The 20,624-nt window shown below is 37.3% G+C and overlaps 1 protein-coding gene and 1 long non-coding RNA gene across 2 annotated transcripts; one reads left to right on the forward strand and one right to left on the reverse strand.

The window, feature by feature from the left end:
• The first annotated feature begins 1,101 nt into the window (after positions 1-1,101).
• On the forward strand, positions 1,102-8,029 carry LOC112189289. Its single transcript, XR_005807398.1, has 4 exons — positions 1,102-1,206; positions 6,891-6,939; positions 7,061-7,123; positions 7,946-8,029. It is a non-coding gene; the product is annotated as an uncharacterized LOC112189289 (long non-coding RNA).
• Positions 8,030-12,175: 4,146 nt separating this feature from the next.
• LOC112184643 (probable LRR receptor-like serine/threonine-protein kinase PAM74) lies at positions 12,176-17,214 on the reverse strand. Its single transcript, XM_040513498.1, has 13 exons — positions 17,093-17,214; positions 16,522-16,984; positions 15,846-16,330; positions 15,596-15,737; positions 15,442-15,513; positions 15,254-15,325; positions 15,083-15,163; positions 14,675-14,829; positions 13,934-14,157; positions 13,708-13,834; positions 13,379-13,441; positions 13,065-13,263; positions 12,176-12,640 (listed from the first exon to the last, which is right to left on the reverse strand). Exons 1-13 carry the CDS (start codon positions 17,166-17,168, stop codon positions 12,229-12,231), a joined length of 2,571 nt encoding a protein of 856 aa, XP_040369432.1. The 5' UTR covers positions 17,169-17,214; the 3' UTR covers positions 12,176-12,228.
• Between the last annotated feature and the right edge of the window lie 3,410 nt (positions 17,215-20,624).

A 20,624-nucleotide genomic window follows, 5' to 3' on the forward strand; every position in this document is an offset into this window, starting at 1 on the left:
GTCCTTCACTCTTCGAGATCGAACATGTAGACATCATAACTCCCCCTGATGTCGATATCTCCCCCTGATTGCTACAATCGTGGGAGTTCGGATAACTTTCTTAATCCGATACTCTTCACATGTTTCTCGAAGGTAGATTTAGGTAACGACTTGGTGAATAAGTCCGCTACATTATCCTCTGATCGGATTTGATTCACTTCAATCTTTAGAAGTGATTGTTGTTGCTGATTATAAAAGAACTTAGGCAATATATGCTTGGTGTTGTCGCCCTTGATGAAACCTAACTTCATTTGTTCAATACAAGCTGCATTATCCTCATAAATGCATGTAGGTTCATTTGTGGTAGACTTCAAACCACAACTTCCTTGAATATGTCTAATTACAGACCTTAGCCATATACATTCACGAACGGCTTCATGTAGAGCAATAATCTCTACATGATTCGAGGAAGTGGCAACAAGGGTCTGTTTCGTAGACCTCCAAGATATCGCAGTGCTTCTCATGGTAAAGACATAACCCGTTTGAGAGCGACCTTTGTGAGGGTCAGAGAGGTACCCTGCATCAGCAAAACCCATCAAAACATTGTTGTCATTTTGATGGAGGGGAATAAGGTGAGGCCGCACTATGCCAATAATGCCTTCAGACGACACATTTCAGACGACAGAATTTTTGTTTTCTGTCGTCTGAATCTTTTAAACTTCTTTAGACGACATATAAATTAATTATGTAGTCTGAATAGCATGAGAATCCATACTATTTCACTTTTTAGTAAGTTAGAAAATTAAGACGACAGATATCTGTCGTCTGAAAGAACTGATAAATTTGCATGAAAAAGTGGAAATTTAGGACAACATTCATATGTCGTCTGAGTAAATGGGAAACAAGTGGAAAATTAGGACTACATTCATATGTCGTCTGAGTAAACGGGAAACTGAAAGCTAATTTGCTAATCTAAAGTATTCGATCCCTCCCTTGGCTATAAAATAAAAACTCGGGCTCATTTCCCTTAGCTGAAAGAAAAAAAGAACCAACCCTAGATCTAAAAACTCGGGCTCGTTTTGCCGCCTCTGACTCTCAGCCAATCTCTCCCTCGCTCGCACGCTCGATCTCACTCTCATGAACCTCAGTCCCTCAATCCACCCTCAATCCCTTTCACCCTCTCAAGCTCACACACACTCTCATCCTCCTGCGATTCCGGCAAAGCAAGTTTGGGTATGAAAGTTTTGGGTATAGAAGTTTCACTACTAGAAAAAACGGATACAAGGACACCAAATAACACTACTAAAAAAAACCTCAATTGCTTCGCCTCTCTACTTCGGCATCAATTGCCGTAGCAATTGAGACCCTATTGCTACGGAAAATGTTCCGTCTAGGCCTCATCAAAAAGCCCGCGGATCAAGTGGGCCGATGGAGGCCCGCCGGCCCGGAGGGCTTTTAGCCAGGCCCGACCCGTCAAAAAACCCGCAAAAGCCAGCCTTGGTAGGCCGAGGGCCGGCCCGCCTAAAGCCCGCAAAACCCCGGCCCGGCCCGTAAAAGCCCGTAAAATATTATATATATATATATATATATATTTGTAGTTATGTGTGTGTGTGTTTATAAATATATATATACACACACACACACACATAGATATATATATTTGTGTGTATTTATATATATATGTGTGTGTGTGTGTGTGTGTGTGTGTGTGTTTATATATATGTATATATATTATATATATGTGTGTGTTTATATATATGCATATATATATATATATTTATATATATGTGTGTGTTTATAAATATATATATATACACACACACACACACACATAGATATATATATTTGTGTGTATTTATATATATATATATATGTGTGTGTGTGTGTGTGTGTTTATATATATGTATATATATTTATATATATGTGTGTGTTTATATATATGTATATATATATATTTATATATGTGTGTGTGTTTATATATATAATATATATATAGAGATATATATATATATGTGTGTGTGTGTGTGTGTGTTTATATATATGTGTGTGTGTTTATATATATAATATATATATAGAGATATATATATATGTGTGTGTGTGTGTGTGTTTATATAGATATATATATATATATATATGTGTGTGTGTGTGTGTTTGTTTATATATATAATATATATATATATATATATGTGTGTGTGTGTGTGTTTATATATATGTATATATATTTATATATGTGTGTGTTTATATATATAATATAATAATATATATAGAGATATATATATATATATATGTGTGTGTGTGTGTGTGTGTGTGGAAGTTCTTATACTTCTATTATTCTATATAGAATATGTGCATATATATATATATATTCTACATATCGGTAATCGGTTGACTAATTAGATCGGGTTCAAAACTATGGTGAAATTGACTAAATTTTTAACCACACGCATAATTTATTGTAATAAACTCATCCAACGGTCGGTTTTTCCATTTTATTTGAATTGATATGGGTTGCTCTTTGGAGTGTATGATATATAAATATAGGTTTATAAGAGTAACTAAGTTTGACCTAGTTGATCGAATTCTAAACGATAACCAAATTAGCTGAATTTTCTACAACCACCATAAAACATTACAATCTCTCAATCGAGCGGTTGGTTTTTCTGAATTCATTTTCCACTTCATGGTTGCTTTAGAATGAACCTAAACAATTTAAATGCAATGTATATGTCATACAACTTTAGGAGTAAAATTGATATATGCCAATGTGTTTGTAATTAAAATTAATTTTTTGTACCTTATGTCCAAGCACATCCATAGATGGGATATATACAAAGGTGATGTGAAAAAATAAGCACGTTTCGAGGTTGTCACGCCATTGGTTAACCAAGAAAACATATAAGTGACTACGGTTGACCAATTAGATCGGGTTCAAAACTATGGTGAAATTGACTAAATTTTTAACCACACGCATAATTTATTGTAATAAACTCATCCAACGGTCGGTTTGTCCATTTTATTTGAATTGATATGGGTTGCTCTTTGGAGTGTATGATATATAAATATAGGTTTATAAGAGTAACTAAGTTTGACCTAGTTGATCGAATTCTAAACGATAACCAAATTAGCTGAATTTTCTACAACCACCATAAAACATTACAATCTCTCAATCGAGCGGTTGGTTTTTCTGAATTCATTTTCCACTTCATGGTTGCTTTAGAATGAACCTAAACAATTTAAATGCAATGTATATGTCATACAACTTTAGGAGTAAAATTGATATATGCCAATGTGTTTGTAATTAAAATTAATTTTTTGTACCTTATGTCCAAGCACATCCATAGATGGGATATATACAAAGGTGATGTGAAAAAATAAGCACGTTTCGAGGTTGTCACGCCATTGGTTAACCAAGAAAACATATAAGTGACTACGGTTGACCAATTAGATCGGGTTCAAAACTATGGTGAAATTGACTAAATTTTTAACCACACGCATAATTTATTGTAATAAACTCATCCAACGGTCGGTTTTTCCATTTTATTTGAATTGATATGGGTTGCTCTTTGGAGTGTATGATATATAAATATAGGTTTATAAGAGTAACTAAGTTTGACCTAGTTGATCGAATTCTAAACGATAACCAAATTAGCTGAATTTTCTACAACCACCATAAAACATTACAATCTCTCAATCGAGCGGTTGGTTTTTCTGAATTCATTTTCCACTTCATGGTTGCTTTAGAATGAACCTAAACAATTTAAATGCAATGTATATGTCATACTACTTTAGGAGTAAAATTGGTATATGCCAATGTGTTTGTAATTAAAATTAATTTTTTGTACCTTATGTCCAAGCACATCCATAGATGGGATATATACAAAGGTGATGTGAAAAAATAAGCACGTTTCGAGGTTGTCACGCCATTGGTCAACCAAGAAAACATATAAGTGACTACGGTTGACCAATTAGATCGGGTTCAAAACTATGGTGAAATTGACTAAATTTTTAACCACACGCATAATTTATTGTAATAAACTCATCCAACGGTCGGTTTTTCCATTTTATTTGAATTGATATGGGTTGCTCTTTGGAGTGTATGATATATAAATATAGGTTTATAAGAGTAACTAAGTTTGACCTAGTTGATCGAATTCTAAACGATAACCAAATTAGCTGAATTTTCTACAACCACCATAAAACATTACAATCTCTCAATCGAGCGGTTGGTTTTTCTGAATTCATTTTCCACTTCATGGTTGCTTTAGAATGAACCTAAACAATTTAAATGCAATGTATATGTCATACAACTTTAGGAGTAAAATTGGTATATGCCAATGTGTTTGTAATTAAAATTAATTTTTTGTACCTTATGTCCAAGCACATCCATAGATGGGATATATATAAAGGTGATGTGAAAAAATAAGCACGTTTCGAGGTTGTCACGCCATTGGTCAACCAAGAAAACATATAAGTGACTACGGTTGACCAATTAGATCGGGTTCAAAACTATGGTGAAATTGACTAAATTTTTAACCACACGCATAATTTATTGTAATAAACTCATCAAACGGTCAGTTTTTCCATTTTCTTTGAATTGATAGGGGTTGCTCTTTGGAGTGTATGATATATAAATATAGGTTTATAAGAGGTTAGACTTGCACACGATGTAAAAAAGTAAGCTAACGTCGCTTTTGAAAAATACCGATTTAAATGTGTATCATTAACATCAGTTCTTAAAATGACAGATGTTAAAATTTTTGTTTCAAAATTTGCGGGAACCTCAAATTCGTGAACGCGCTAAGTGTTTAATGAATTGAATGGAAGCGGGTTCTAAAACTTAAAATTTTCACACTTAAAAAAAAAGCACCCGACCCCAAAACTGAAATAGAAACCCTAAAGTGCGAGCTCCTGTCTCCTCCCTAACTCGAGCTCCTCTCTCCTCACTCGAACTCCCTGCCATTGTTAAACAGATCGCCTCCTGCATCTACCTTATCGGCTTCTTCAGCATCGAGTTGGTCCAGTCCTTCATCTCTTCGGCATCGACGACGCCTGGGAAGACGACAACGAAGTCGTCCTCATCGATTCCCGCTGCTGCCCTCCCCCTGCCAAACCCAAATTCGTGGACGCCGACCCCGTATTGTGCTCTGAGGAGGACGAGGACATCACCCAGGCCGTTCTAGACGGCGCCGTTCCGTTTTACTCTCTCGAATCAAGCTCGGGGACAAGAGAGCGGTGGCGATTCGGCGCGAGTGGCTTCAGAGAATGACTGGAGGATTCTATTATGTCAGCTTCAATGAAAGAGTTTGATTCAACTCGGTGGGTGCTGGACTCCAACCAGCTCGGTAAGCTTCTCTCTATCCTCAATCTGTTTGAACTCTTAACTCCGTATTCACATAAAGCCCTTGTGATTATCATTTTGTTTTTCTCTTTCCTTCTTGATTCTGGGTTGGGGCAGATGGGTTTTGCTCTGCTGGGTTTGGAGCTAGTGCTCCTTATGTGTTTTTAATCTTTCGCAATCAATTTCTCACACTTCAGAATTGCTTTTATATTACGTATGAATTTCTAGATTTTTAACAACATTGAAGCTATTTTTGTAAGATTATAGGGATGGTTCTGAGGGTGAAACATGTAAGATACTGTTTGTAGGCATTATATCGGACTACAAGCAGAGTAGAGAGAAAAAAAAGCAGGGATTAAGTTTTGTTTGGTTTGTTACTTTTGCTCTTGTTTTTGCGATTTGCTGTTGTATGTGATATTCTATATCCTTATGGGGTGCTTGCTATGTCTATGTTTGAAATTGATACCATGTGGCATCCTTGTTTGCATTTTGCTTATAAGTCGAAATTCTGAATTCAGGTTTCCTAACACCTATTTGCTTGTTGGTGTTTGCAATGATGCTACCACTCACAAGTTTAAAGGGAAAACTGTTATGACGGAGTCCGAACGGTATGAATCTCTTTGCCATTGCAAGTATGATGATTTCTCTGTTACTTTCTTCTCCCTCCTCCCCCCTCTTAAATTTCACGTCCTTTTTTCTTTTCTTTTTTCCTTCCTTTTTTAGCTATGAAAATGTTGTCTGTTCATGCAGCTCAGAAGGCACCTTGTCACTACTAGCTATGTTGATGATGCCACCGTCAGAGCTAAATGAAAAGGCAAAGACTGCCGGTATTACGATTCTTGGCGAGCTGGGATTGGACCCTGGGATAGGTAATGATTTAAGTGACTAAAAATAAATGGACGACTCGTTCAAAACACATTTATGGAGGAATGATATCTCCTTCCATTACTCTGCCCTACTTCAGATCACATGATGGCAATAAAGATGATCAACCAAGCACATGTTCGTAAGGGGTATCATGACTGTTGTTGATGTGCTAGAGTTCACTGCAGGTTAGTTAATATTTATTTTTGCTTTGCACTTGTGTGCATTTGCATAGTTCAGAAGTTTATGATTTACACAAATTTCCCCTTTCTGTTCAATTAGATTTGCACTTCATATCGTTGGATGCAGTGAAATGACTAATACGTTTTGTACTTGTCTTCAGCATATTTTTGAATTTAGCTTGTCTTCTCCTACACTGAGGTCTCTAAAGAATTTTTTCTTTTTCTTTTTTTATGTGGAATAGGTTTTTAGATTCTCATTCTAAAGCATCTAGTGAAGCCTCTGATGCTTTGACAATCGAGCAATGCTGAGCTTACAAGCTGGAACTTCAGGTAAGCCAGTTGTTTGGAATGCTATCAGATCCCAGTTCTGCCATGGCACTTAAAATCTAATGTATATTTTATGGCAGGAAGGCATATCTCTTTGCAATTGGAAACCAAAGAAAGGAATTGAGAGTTCAGGTGCAAATGCTGAGCTTACACACTCTCATCCTCCTGCGATTCCGGCAAAGCAAGTTTGGGTATGGAAGTTTTGGGTATGGAAGTTTTGGGTATAGAAGTTTGGGTAAAGTAAGTTTGGTAAGTCTTCAATCTTCAAGTCTGGGTTTCTCGGTTTATTTTTTTCACTCTTCAAGCTTCATTCTTCAATCAATCGGTCTCTTGCTTTCTGGGTTTTCAATTTCATGTGTTCAATTTGCAGCAAAGCATAGACGTCCTCAAGTTTGGTTCGATTTCTGGTTCGATTTCGAATTCTTCAAGCTTGGTAAGTTGCTGCCTTTCTGGGTATTCAGTTCTTGTGTATGATACTATGAATAATGAATGATTGGTAACTGAGAAGAGTTGTATGAATATTTGCTTACTGTCTTCCTATTATTGTCTTACTGATTTGAGTGATTTCTTGACAGCTCAAGTGTGAAAAAAAATAGTAACTATGTTTGCAGCTGCTTGCTACTCTAGTTTTTTGTATCATCATTTTTAGTTTCTGAAGAAGAAGTTAAAATATATGTCGGCTGTATTAAGAATTTGTTTGGGCAACTTTAGAGGTTGAACTTAAATGGAATTTGATTTCATCATGTAGAAGATTGGAAGGGAATGCAGAAATATGCACACATCAGTGGCGTGTTTTGATTTTTGTCTATTAGACTTTACCATTGGGTTAGACCAAGTCATATCACCAAGGCTTCTGGTGTGACTTGGTTGTAAGGTTGGGAGCTAAGCTGATGAGGTAGACTAGTTCATTTGGATTCCTTGAATGAAAATCAGGATGTATATGTACTCTGAATGAAACCCTGATGTTCTACACTGTGTACATTGAATTGTACTTTCCTCTATACGTAACTTCTTTGTTACTAAGTTTCTGAGTTGTTCTGGTATGCTTTTGCTTGTCAACAGGAACATGGAGGCGATGTCAATGAAGCCGTGAATGCACATTTTAGGGAAGGAGATGTACACAGGTATCACATTTTCACTTCATCTCATTCCTTTTTCTTTTCTTGCTCAACTTTTAGCAGTAATTTTAGTAACATTCTGCGGCTGTGTCTTTTCTCTTTAATACTTGTTTTACCTTTGTTCTTTTTTGGTTCAGTACAAGTCCTTCATCTACTGCTCCCCCACAGTACAATTTCCCTCAAATGAGTAATCAGAATCAAGTAGCTCCACAACAAGGACTTATGCCACTTCTCTCTGATGCCAGGAGTTTCAAGCCTACAACTGTCACCCACAATGTTGAATATTGATTGGAGATGTAGGGTTATTCTTTACTGCAGTGCGTACTGATATCCAATTTATGCTACTGATGGAAATGTACTTTGGTGGGTTAATTTATGCAATGTACTTTGGTGGGTTAATTTATGCAATGAGGAATTGATCTTATAATTAATCTGCCTTTTTGATGACTACTGTACAGAAACGCGAAGTTTTATTTTCTATCAGACAACATAAAACTGAAGTTCAATTGATTATCAAACAACAGAAATGCGAAGTTTTATTTTCTATTAGACAACAAAAACTTAAAACTGTGGTTGGAATACAAAACAGACGACATAAAAATGAAGTCTTACAACTATTTAGACGACAGATGAGCATATTTTCTATCAGACAACATAAAACTGAAGTTCAATTGATTATCAAACAACAGAAATGCGAAGTTTTATTTTCTATCAGACAACATAAAAACTTAAAACTGTGGTTGGAATACAAAACAGACGACATAAAAATAAAGTCTTACAACTATTTAGACGACAGATGAGCATAATTTACCCAATTATAAGTGATTTACAAACAACAATTAAATGTCGTTAAAAATGCATTCAAACGATAGATTGTCAAACAAGTCTTTATATTGGTAACGTCAGACAACATATATATGTGTTCTTATTTGTTTTCAGACGACAGAGGTTTTATTAAAACTGTAGTTTGTACCTCATTTCAACAACATTAATATGTCGTTGTATGTGATTAATAACTACAGAAAGTTCCAAATCCTTCAAAGTTGGGTTGTTCAGACGACAGAGCCTTACGAAACTTCTGTAGTCTGAGTGAGAACAGACGACAGAGGATATCTGTCGTCTGATGCCATAAGAGATGATAGCTGGATAGACTACATATAATTTGCATATCAGACGACAGATATCATCTGTCGTCTGAAGCTATTATTGGCATAGTGCAGGCCACCATGGGCGGCGGCGGCACTGGCGGTGACAACATGGCCGACGGTCATGTTATGGATGGTGGCTTCATACCTAATGGGGTCCGATCCCATTCTTCCGTCATTCCTCTTCTCTCTGTAGGGATAAAATAGGCCCATATCAATCGTACCTCTTAGGTATCGAAAGATTGTCTTTACACCAATCCAATGGCGGCGTGTTGGCGCAGAGCTATGTCAAGCTAACAAGTTCACTGCGAATGAGATGTCCGGTCTTGTGCATTGAGCTAAGTACAATAATGCGCCTATTGCACTCAAATGGGGCACTTCAGCCTCTAATGGTTCTTCGTCCTCATCCTTTGGACGAAACGGATCTTTTCCTGGCTCAAGACTACGATCGATCATGGGAGTACTCACAGGCTTTGCTTTATCTTCATGAAAGCGCCTTAGAATTTTCTGAGTATATGCAGACTGATGGATCAAAATCCCATCACTACAGTGCTCGAGTTCTAAACCGAGACAAAACTGTATTTTCCCAAGATCTTTCATCTCAAATTCAGATTTCAAGTATTTAGCAGTTTCCTTCAACTCATCTAGAGTTCCAATTAGGTTCATGTCATCGACATAGACTGCTACGATTGCAAATCCAGAACTTGTTCTCTTAATGAACACGCATGGGCATATTTCATTGTTAATATATCCCTTCCCAATTAAGTAGTCACTTAGACGGTTATACCACATCCGTCCGGATTGTTTTAATCCATATAGTGAGCGTTTTAATCTTATTGAAAACGCGCTCCGTGGTTTAGAGCCACTTGATTTGGGTAATTGAAGTCCATCTGGAACCTTCATATATATCTCTGAATCTAGATCCCCATAGAGATATGCTGTAACCACATCCATAAGCTACATGTCAAGTTTTTCGGAAACTACCAAACTGACAAGGTAGCGAAATGTTATAACGTCCGTTACGGGAGAATATGTCTCCTCGTAGTCGATTCCAGGGCATTGTGAGAAACCTTGCGCCACAAGGCGGGCTTTATATCTTACCACCTCAATTTTCTCATTACGCTTTCTAATAAAGACCCATTTATGGCCAATAGGCTTTACATTTGGGGGTGTCTGCGTTACAGGCCCAAATACCTGTCTCTTTGTTAGTGAATCCAATTCAACCTGGATCGCATCTTTCCATTTAGGCCAATCTGCTCTTCGTTGACATTCTTCAACAGAGCGAGGTTCGATATCATCATATTCTATAATTCCTTTTGCAATATGGTATGCAAATGCATCATCAATCGCCATAGAATTTCTATCCATCATCTCATGTACACTAGTGTAATTTATGGAGATCTCTCTATTCTTTGGAGCTGGTTCTGACATTGGAGCGTCCCTCAATGATGTCTCTTGGACATAACCATAATCTGGAATATTCTCATGAGATGGATTATTCACATCGATGATTAATGGATTATTCTGTGCCAAACTCGCTTTCTTTCTTGGGCGAGAATCCATCAAACCCATGAGCCTCCCGCGCTTCCTGGCAGGGGCCATGGGCCTAGCCACAACGTCACCATCACTGTGAGAGGGGACGTTGGCGCCATGCTCAATTGCCCTTGAGATGGCGTCATGTCCTCTATTTTTAGGGACATCAATCCTTGCAGGCACGTTTGCAGCAGGTACGTGTGATCTCGTCACTTTAGTGATATCAGAAAACGCATCAGGCATCGATTCTGCTACGTTCTGAAGATCGAGTATTCTCCGCACTTCAATTTCGGACTGTGCGGTTCGGAGATCAAGATGAGTCAGAGTGGGGACAGACCACGACAATTCCTGTCGTTCCTGTTGAACATTGATGTTCTTATCTCCCCCTAACGACGGGAAGGCTGTCTCATTGAAGTGATAATCCGCAAATCTAGCGGTAAAGAGATCGCCTGTCAAGGGTTCTATGTAGCGGATAATTGTTGGAGAATCATATCCAACATAAATGGTTATGTCAGATGGCTGGAACATGGAACTGCAGGGGCAGTATGCTTGCGGCAAGGCTACAGGGGCAGTGCGCAAGGCAGCAGGGGTTGCTGTGAGGCTGCAGGGGCAGCGATACGGCGCTGCAAGCGCACGGGCGCGCGAAGGTAGTCTGCAGCGAAGGACTCGGCTAGCTCGGGCTAGGGGCTGCGGTGGTGAAAGAAGATTTTCGGGTTTTGGTTTTTAGTTTTCTGTTTTGTGGTTAGGGCTCGTGCTGATAACGTGTTTAAGTAAAAGAGATTCGAGAGAGTATTGATGAGAGAATTGTGTATATATTATTGAGAATAGGAGCCCTATATATAGGGATTACAAAGTACTAGTTCTAATGTTACAAGGAATACCAATCCGTGTAGGATTGGGAAATCTAGAACCTTCTCTCCTATTGCTACTCCTAGTTTGATAAGGCACACTAAATCGATATTCCTTCAACAGTAAAGACATTCTAGGAGTGATAAATTTAGACCATATACACTTACCCCAACTCATTGATGGAAAATGTTGGCGTAGAAACTGAAAAGCATTCTTTGCCATGAGCTCCCCGGATGTAGCAGAAGACCAAATTACCTTATCCTCCACCGAAGGATCCATAGCTAAAGGGACTTTTTCAATCAACTCACACAACGCAAGGTGATGCAAATGAAGGAGATCAGGAATGACCCAAGAGCCATTACTAATATAATCAGCCACATACCCTTGCAGATTGTCCACGATAGTATGAGGTCCAAAGAAATCAATAATAGGCTTCCCCATAAAATTATCCCTCCAAAAAGAGATATTTGTACCCTGACCAATCAACCATTGTGCATTCTCCATAACCACTGACCAAAACTTCTTCACCCCAGGCCATATGGATAAAGGAACATAAGAACGCCTCATCAAACCGCCACGCCAAAATCTATTTCGAATGAACAAACAACTCACGGCAGAAGAAGAATATATTTCCCAACACCTTTTTAGAAGTAGTGATTGATTAAGCAGAACTAGTTGCCTGAGCCCCAACCCTCCTTCATCTACTGAAGCACAACAAGACTTCCATGAAACTACCCTTTTAAATGAAAGACGTGTTGCTTTAAATGAAGAGAAAATGACAAGACTAGCTTCATTTTAGATATATTTGAAATGTTTCACCAAATTGACCCATACAAGAACACAAGGATTTCTTCAAGACTTTAAATGTTCTGGTATTGCAAGATACATACATACTACCTAACTAAGGGAGTAAGCATAGCAATGGAATTGTTAGACATGATCTCAATGGAAATTCTTGATTCAGTTTCATGGCTCTGCTTTGTTAGAGCCAGTTCTGTTGCCAAGGACTCCTTTAGTTCCACAATCACTTCACTCATGATTGGCCTGTCGATGACATTTGGAGACACACATGCCATTGCTATTTCCACAGCTTTCCAGACTGAGTTAGCATGGAAATTTTCCTTTAACCTTGAATCAACAATACTGAAAATATCTCCTTTCTCAAGCATGAAACCAACCCATTGGCTAATGTGAATTCTCTCTTGTAGTTTTGATAAAACAGGTCGACTTGTGATGATTTCTAGCAGCACAATCCCAAAGCTATAAACATCACTCTTCTCATTTAACCTACTTGATAGGTAGTATCTGCAAGCCAAAACCATAAAAAATCATATCATATGTTCCGAAAGTGTTAGACAACCACTGCTATGTCCTAAAAATGCAAGCGTTAAGAAATACATAGGTGCAGCCCCTGCCCTGCTCCTCCAAACCAACAAAGAACTAAGGATTCCAGGTTTCAAACACTGGACCGTCTTCTACTAAGGCTTTAATACCATGTCAGACAATCATTCCAACAATCTAACCAAAAATTTCAGATAAGAGGGATTGGATATCAAGCCAGCAAATAGAATTCTTGCTAAAATATCTCTTTAGACTTTTAAAGTGTCCTTCATTCTTCTTCCTAACTTCATTACTCATGTTTCTCTACTTGATTAATATTTGTTCCCCTAATGTTTCAATAACTGAAATGCTAAATATGATGGGTAAGCCAAAATCAAAGAACACTTACTCGGGGTCGAGGTACCCAGGAGTGCCAGCAACAAGAGTTGATACATGACTCCCATGAGTCCCATCATTAGTTGGAAAAATCTTTGATAGGCCAAAATCTGATAGTTTAGCTTGAAGATTTTCATTCAGCAAGATATTTGTTGATTTTATATCCCTGTGGATTATGGGTGGCTTGCAACCATAGTGCAGATATTCCAATCCTACATAAATCATTAAATCCATATAAAATTGAGACATCATTTATCAACAAAGTCCATAAATAAAAGAAGAAAAATGATTCTAAGAAAGGATTATGATAATAATTTACTTGCTGACCTTGTGCAGCATCTATTGCTATTCGAAGTCGTTCTTTCCAAGTCAAGATATTTGAACTACTATCTACATCCACAAAAATTGAAGATTTGAGAATTTTTTTTCTCCGTCTTAACTTACAAGGGAACCTCATAATTAAGTTATTATTTATCAATACGTGCAAGAGAGTTGCAGAATACAAAATTTGTGCACTTCAAAGTATTTCATTTCAAGCATATATTAAAAACACTAGGCTGCTGATAATTAAGTTATCGACTGTCCCATATAATCAAAGTATTAAATAAGAAGTTTATGCTGAACTTTGCTACTGAATAATTTCACTGCGGCCTAACCTGAAAGATGTTCTTGTAAGTTTCCATTGCACATATACTCGTAGACCAGGCCTACTCTAGTTTTATCATTGCAATATCCAACAAGATTTGTCAAGTTTTTGTGATGAACCCTCATAAGAAGATCAACCTGTAATATAATTAAGAAGCCACAACAACACATTAATTTGTTATATTATATATAATATCGGTCAAGAAATTGTTGCATCAGTAATTTTGGCAAACGTGCCTCTGCATGAAATTGTTGAAATCCTTGAACTGCTGACGGTGAAAGCATCTTGATAGCCACTTGAGTCTTGTCTAGGTAACCATGATAAACGGTTCCGAATCCACCTTTTCCAAGAATCCTTTCAAAGTTGTTGGTAATCTTGAGTATCTCAGAGTGGGTAAATTTTCGTTTTGTCGATTCCATTGAGCCCAATTGAATAGTGGCTTTCACATTTGTGACATCTCCTGAGACCAACAAGTTTTATCAGCATCTTATACAGTCAAAATCTGCACCCTTCATGCTTTTGTTTTCCCTTCAATTCTGCTACAAAATTTTGCATGGTTTTGTACTAGTGAATAACGTTCTATATTTCTCTTTGAAAGGCATTTCTGATGGTCCATAGACGTTTGATGAAATTATGTTTTTCTGTGAGTGTGTTGGTTTTGGGATTTTATTGTTTGTACTATTTACGTACACAGACACATGTGTAACTAGATAGAGTTGGTGCGGGTGTAGTGTTTCAGGTACAATTTAAAGGATCCATGCAAATAGATTGTTTCTGTATACAGCAGGCACAACCGCAACATTTAGTAGAGAATGAGTAATAAATATAGCAATCAACCATGTTTATTGAAATTGAATGTGTATTCTCAAAGTTATTTAAATCCAACAACCATAAGAGCTCGTAGTATTGCCCAACAAATACTATTTGACTAATGTTTAACTGATTAATAACCATATATATTTGGAAGTCTAGCTTACCCTGTTGTTTTTTCCTTTTAAGACCCCAGCAGAAGATAGCTGCTACAATTGACAAGAGGATGGAAATTCCAGAGATTGACACCACTTCGAGAATAATGAATTTGTGGTTCTTCTTGCAAGGAACGTTTCCGGATAGATTTAGATTTTGGCACAAACTGACACCAAAATAGTTGATGGCAATTGTCGTTAGATTATTATCAAATAACTATAAATCCCTATGTTACGTTTTAGTAAGCAGATTTGTATCTCAACGTTTTATAGTGAAATACCTGATCATTAAATAATTCCATGAGAAAATAAACTCGACATTAATTACAAATAGAAAACTGGCTCGTGACTATGTCAACAATCCAATTTGTAAAACAGATTCAAGAAATAATAACAATTAGTTTTATGTAAGTTGCATACCTTAGTGATAGCAAACCATTATTCCTCTTCTCAATTAATCCAACTGGAACTGAGCCTGTAAGCTTGTTTTTCTCCAAGTTTCTACAGAAGTAAATCAAGTAATATGTCTTAAATATGGTTTCCAGTTAAGGAGTTCCCTCTGCCACACTATATCACCAAATAATTTCTTACATGAAATTTAGATCTGGTAATTGAGACAAAAACTCTGGAATTGTTCCTGTTAAGTTGTTGTTTGATAAATCCCTGAAATGAACAGATCACGTTTAAAACTCATTATGACAAATGAAATTCTCTCCTTTCTCAATCTGACTTCTCATTATTGGTAACAGCTCATTTTGGACACAGAAAGGCATACTTACAGGGTTTGTATCTTTGCCAGATTGGATATAGAAAGAGCTATCTCCCCTGTTAATCCATTCGAGGACAAGTTCCTAATTACATGTTTCGTCACATCACTAAGACATATGTGAATTGAAAATGAAAACATCAATAAGTTTATGAAGACAAACTTACAAGGTTATAATTCGTCTTAGGGGCTCATAAGCATGATAGCTACAGTTTATGCCCTCCCATGAGTAAGCTTGAGGGGAACATGGATCTCCTTGCCAGTTTTTTCTAATTTTATAAGTTTCCTTGATGTTTGTGATTGCAACAACTAGTATTGTAAGACAGAAACAGAAAACCGCATGAAAATCACTCATATACCTATCAGGTGAGGCAGTAAATGGACAGAAATGAAAGCTTGTGTAAGGAACTTAATTACCATCTTCTTGGTCTGTATCCAATTCTGAGAATTCTTTCACCTTATAAATCTCAAAAGCATTGAGTATGGGTGGAAGACTAGAGTTCTCAGCCTTCAAGATTGAAAAATTATTTTGTTGTCCGCCAAAAGCTTTAGAGCTAGAAATAGTATCTGTGTACAAGTAACTAGGAGCATCAACTGGCCCATAAAAGAGGTCTCCATTCCTAGTGATGTTGAACCGTCTAGACTGGTTGGGTTGGAGCTTTTCAACTTCTGCAAAGTGCATGTAAATATGATGTTGTGCATTGCTATCATTAGAAGGCGGCAACCGGATATTCAAAGGATCACTTGGATCTCTCGGCGTGGCGGCAGTACGCATGACTTCAGACGGTGGACGGTATTTATTGTGATAATTCGTGTTAACGGTGAATCGTGTACTTAATTGTGCCCAATCCTCGACCTTATATGAACGCGACCAGACGCGATCAAAAATATCAAATGGGAACCTAAAATGAAACATTGCCACATTATTTGATAAACAAAAAACAAAAAAAAAATCATCATAGTATTCAAGGATCAGAAAACATATCGATTCCTATGAGTTCAAGAATTCACCTGTATCCTCTACGGGTATCCATTTGACCAGTGTCATACCGCGAAACAAGTTCTAAGGAACCCATTGGTGTATGATAATTAAGTCTCATTAGGTAAAGGCCTTAGCTCTATAGCTGATATAAATGGGATCCCAGACCCTATGTCCACCAAACAAACATGAATGTAATTTCGCAAGGGGGTATGTATGAGCTCCTTTTTCTTGTCAGTTGATGCATCCTTAAACCTCACAGTATCCCACAAGTTAGCTCCAAGATGTAGTTCGAATACTGGTAATTTATTATCGCCGTCATAATTTCCATAAAAGAAACCAGCTCGAATCAAATACTTCATTCCACTTGTGACATTTATTTTGTAGCAGTTCCTGGTTCCTTCTGGGAATCTCCTAAGAGTCCAGTATGGCTGTGTGTAGTTATTTCTTTGATTGGGCCATATTAACTTACTTTCACCAGTGTCTATGAATCTTGCATCTGAAATGTACTCAATGCCTGTATTCAAGTCAGTATAACTAAAATTTTCAGCTCTGCCGCAATCAATGCTGATGAAGCCTGCAGAGACACATATCTCTTAGCTTTTATACAATGCTTTGAATAAAATCTCCAATCAAAAAACTATTATAAGCAACATATTCACTTATATGCATTAGACATTCGTACCTGATTGATCTTGGGCATGAACAAGGAGCATAAGACTAAAAGCAAAGAGGAATTGCATGAATGTAAGTGACATCATTATTGATGATTATACTTCTGGAAAAATGTAGGGAGAAGTTTGTTTTACAATGAACATATATCATTACAAGGGGGACTCTGCCTTTGGTGCCTATCATGACTTTATGATTGAGGAACCATGGTCCATCTTCTACAGTTTACTTTGACCACTAGTCGTCTCACTAGTCTAGCTACCTAATGTTTCCTTCCATTAAATAAATTAAGCAAGCAAGTCCATACGCAAAGACTTGTAGCGTAAATATTGATCCTTCCATTTTTGGGCTATGTTGAGGAAGGAATGGTAATGTGAGTCGAAATAGGTGTTGGGAATACATGATCTAAAATCATATATCAACTTCGCAGTGATTCTTCAAAATCCAAAATTGATTTATAGAGAAAAAGAAATGTTTGTTTTTTAATGAACCTAAGCAAATGGATTTCAAACAAGATAATATTTGATTTCTTGAAAACTCATGAATCGTCGCCAATGCGTCAATTGAACTTCATTTCAATCAAACAAATTTTAAATGACTCAAAAATATCAATTGACTGTACTGCGTGTTACACTAAGTCCATTCTACTTTCTTTCTTTTTTTGCTTCACAAAGACAAAAAGATCAACTAGGAATTTCTGTCCTGTCCTGTGCCAAATTGGCTCATCCATTACTCAAAGAAGACTCCACTAAAGTGAAAACCACAAGTGACCAAAGTCCAATGACGTTTGAAATAAGGCAGATGAGAAATACTACGTATTAACTCTTATAGCCGCGTCAAGTCAAGGTTCCCCCAGAAAATTGCATCAAGCATGTGCAAGAATTATTGAGTTGGGTGGTCCTCGATCGTCAATGTGGGAAATTTCTCAGAATTTTATAGAACTAATGTAAATAAACCTAGCTGTAGAGTTGGTTAAATTTCCACAATTTCCAGGAATTGTAATAGGACAAATTTTGGCAGCAATAATACGGCTAAGGAGTTGTTCAATATATCAACTTAAAACGCAAGGTACAGGACTTGAGTGGGTCAGTAGGTCATATCAGATAACCATCTTCTCCAGTAGGGCTGGGAATCTGTGACCTAAATACTGACGCTGATACCGACCGAACCGGTACCGATACCAATCGGCTCGGTTTCGTTTTTGTTTTTTGGAGTGCCGAACTGAAACCGTACCAAATATATTGGACTCAGGTTTGGATCGGATTGGGCTTTTTTCATACCGTTAAGTTATCGACCCGGCCCGTTAATTTGCTCCAAATCGATGGATGGCTTCAGCTCGAGTCATTTGACTAGGTCATTCGACATTTCAACCTAAAAAAGCCGCCTGCACTCTCAAACAGTCAAACCTCCTTCGATCGATGCACCACGATTCCATTGATTGATTGATTCCATTCAAATCGAAGACAAGAACTCAAGAAGTTGAAGCTCTGATTCCAATACGTCTGCAGCTTTCACTGAAGGCTCGGATTTGATCATTTGATTATCAATGAGAAAGCTAGCTAGGAGTAAGTCTGAGTATTGGGTTTTGATTAATATGAATTTCAAATGATTATCAGAGATGTTTGTTGCCTTGTTGGCATGTGATTGTCATGTATGATGGTTGACTGGTTGAGAACTTGAGATTAATTATCATGTATGAGAATATGAGATACTCTGGTTGTTTATCAATTTGGGTAATTGCCACTTCTGTACTTTGGCTTATTGATGTATGAGATTATGAACTAGATATAATGATTATCAGATTATAATCTGTCAGTTTAGTATCTTAGTACATTATGATGTACTGAACTTTTGTTTTACTTGTTTATTAGTTTATCAATTTCTGCATAGAATGATTAATTGATTCTGAATTTATGATTATCAATTTATGTGCTATAATGATTATCTGATTAACAGTGCATTAGTTTATTTATGTTTGATTACATGAATTGTGTTCAATCTTCATTCTTTAGTTACTGTTGTTGATTTATTTATTTATTTATTAATTTTTTTTTATGTTTCAGTTTAGAAGAAGTAAGAAGAGGGGTGAAGTAGGCAAAGAAGGAGCAGACCAAGCAGTGTTACCTCTCCTTCAGTCCAGCTTGGTTGTTTCGAGCAGTGGGACCCCTCCCTCAGTAGCTGAAGAAGATTTCACTCAATTAGCCGCAGGGGTAGCAACTCCAGGATCGTTTGAAAAGGTACATGACAATCCTCGAGCTGGTAGGAAATGTAGTTGGGTTTGGGAGCACTTTGAGGAATACACTGGTACGAAAGTGATTAAAGTTAAGGGTAAAGAAGATATTATACACGGGTTTAGGAGGGCTAAGTGTATATATTGTCCTAAGGGAGCAGTAGGAGACTATGCTTGTAATTCTTACAAAAATGGGACTCAGGGTATGCTTAGGCACATAAACAACGCATGCAAGTATTATCCAGGAAGGAGGATTGTCGATAAGAATCAAAAACTGCTTGTTGGTGATAAAAGTAAGGGTAATTCACTGAAGGCTGTAGCGTATAATCCTGATGAAGTGATGCAAGCTTGTGTTGAAATGGTTGTAGTTAATGAGCTTCATTTTAGCTTTGTTGAAAAGTAAGGGTTTGGGAAGTTTTGTTATGTTATGCAGCCTCTGTGTTAGGGTCCCCTGTAGGAAAACTTTGGTGAAAGACTTTCTGAAGTTGTATGATAAGACAAAGAAGAAATTGAAATCTGATTTGGCACATCATAGAGTCTGCCTAACTACTGACACTTGGATAAATGTTCAGAATTTCAATTACATGGTGTTAACATCACACTTTATAAATGATGAATGAGTTATCCATAAGAGGATTATCAATTTTTGCATTATCCATAACCATAGTGGGAATTCAATAGGGAAGTTGATTGAGTCTTGTTTGATTCAATGGGGGGATAAACAAGGTTTTAACCATCACAGTGGATAATGCAGCTGCTAATAAGTGTGCTCTTAAGTTTGTTAGGTCCAAACTTAACAAAAGGGAAAACTCAGAATCAATCTTAGAGGGAAAGTTCATGCATGTTAGGTGTACTGCTCATATTTGTAACTTGATTGTTGGAAGTGGGTTGAAGAGGTTGAATAGGGCAGTGCTAGCCATTGGAAATGTTGTAAAGTTTGTTAGGTCTTCGGCATCAAGGCTAGATAGTTTTGAAGGCATGTGTACCAAAGGAACAAGTCCCTTGCAAAGGCTTGGTGGGAACCCACAAGGTGGAATTCAACATTCTTAATGTTGGAAGCTGCCTTGAAGTTCAAAAAAGCCTTTGGAAGGATGCTAGAGGATGATGACAGTGGCTTTGCTGCATATTTCAAGGAGCCTGAGGAAGAGTATGATGAGGAAGGGAATGTGGTTCCAGTGAAAGGTAATTGAAATAGAGTTGGGCCACCGACAAATGAAGAATGGGATAAGGAAGAGGTGTTTGTGCATTTTTTAGGGGTTTTTTTATGAAATTACTTTGAGGATCAGTGCAAGTAATCATCCCACAATCCATACTA

This window comes from Rosa chinensis, chromosome 2, assembly GCF_002994745.2.
Source record: "Rosa chinensis cultivar Old Blush chromosome 2, RchiOBHm-V2, whole genome shotgun sequence".
Lineage (NCBI taxonomy): Eukaryota > Viridiplantae > Streptophyta > Magnoliopsida > Rosales > Rosaceae > Rosa > Rosa chinensis.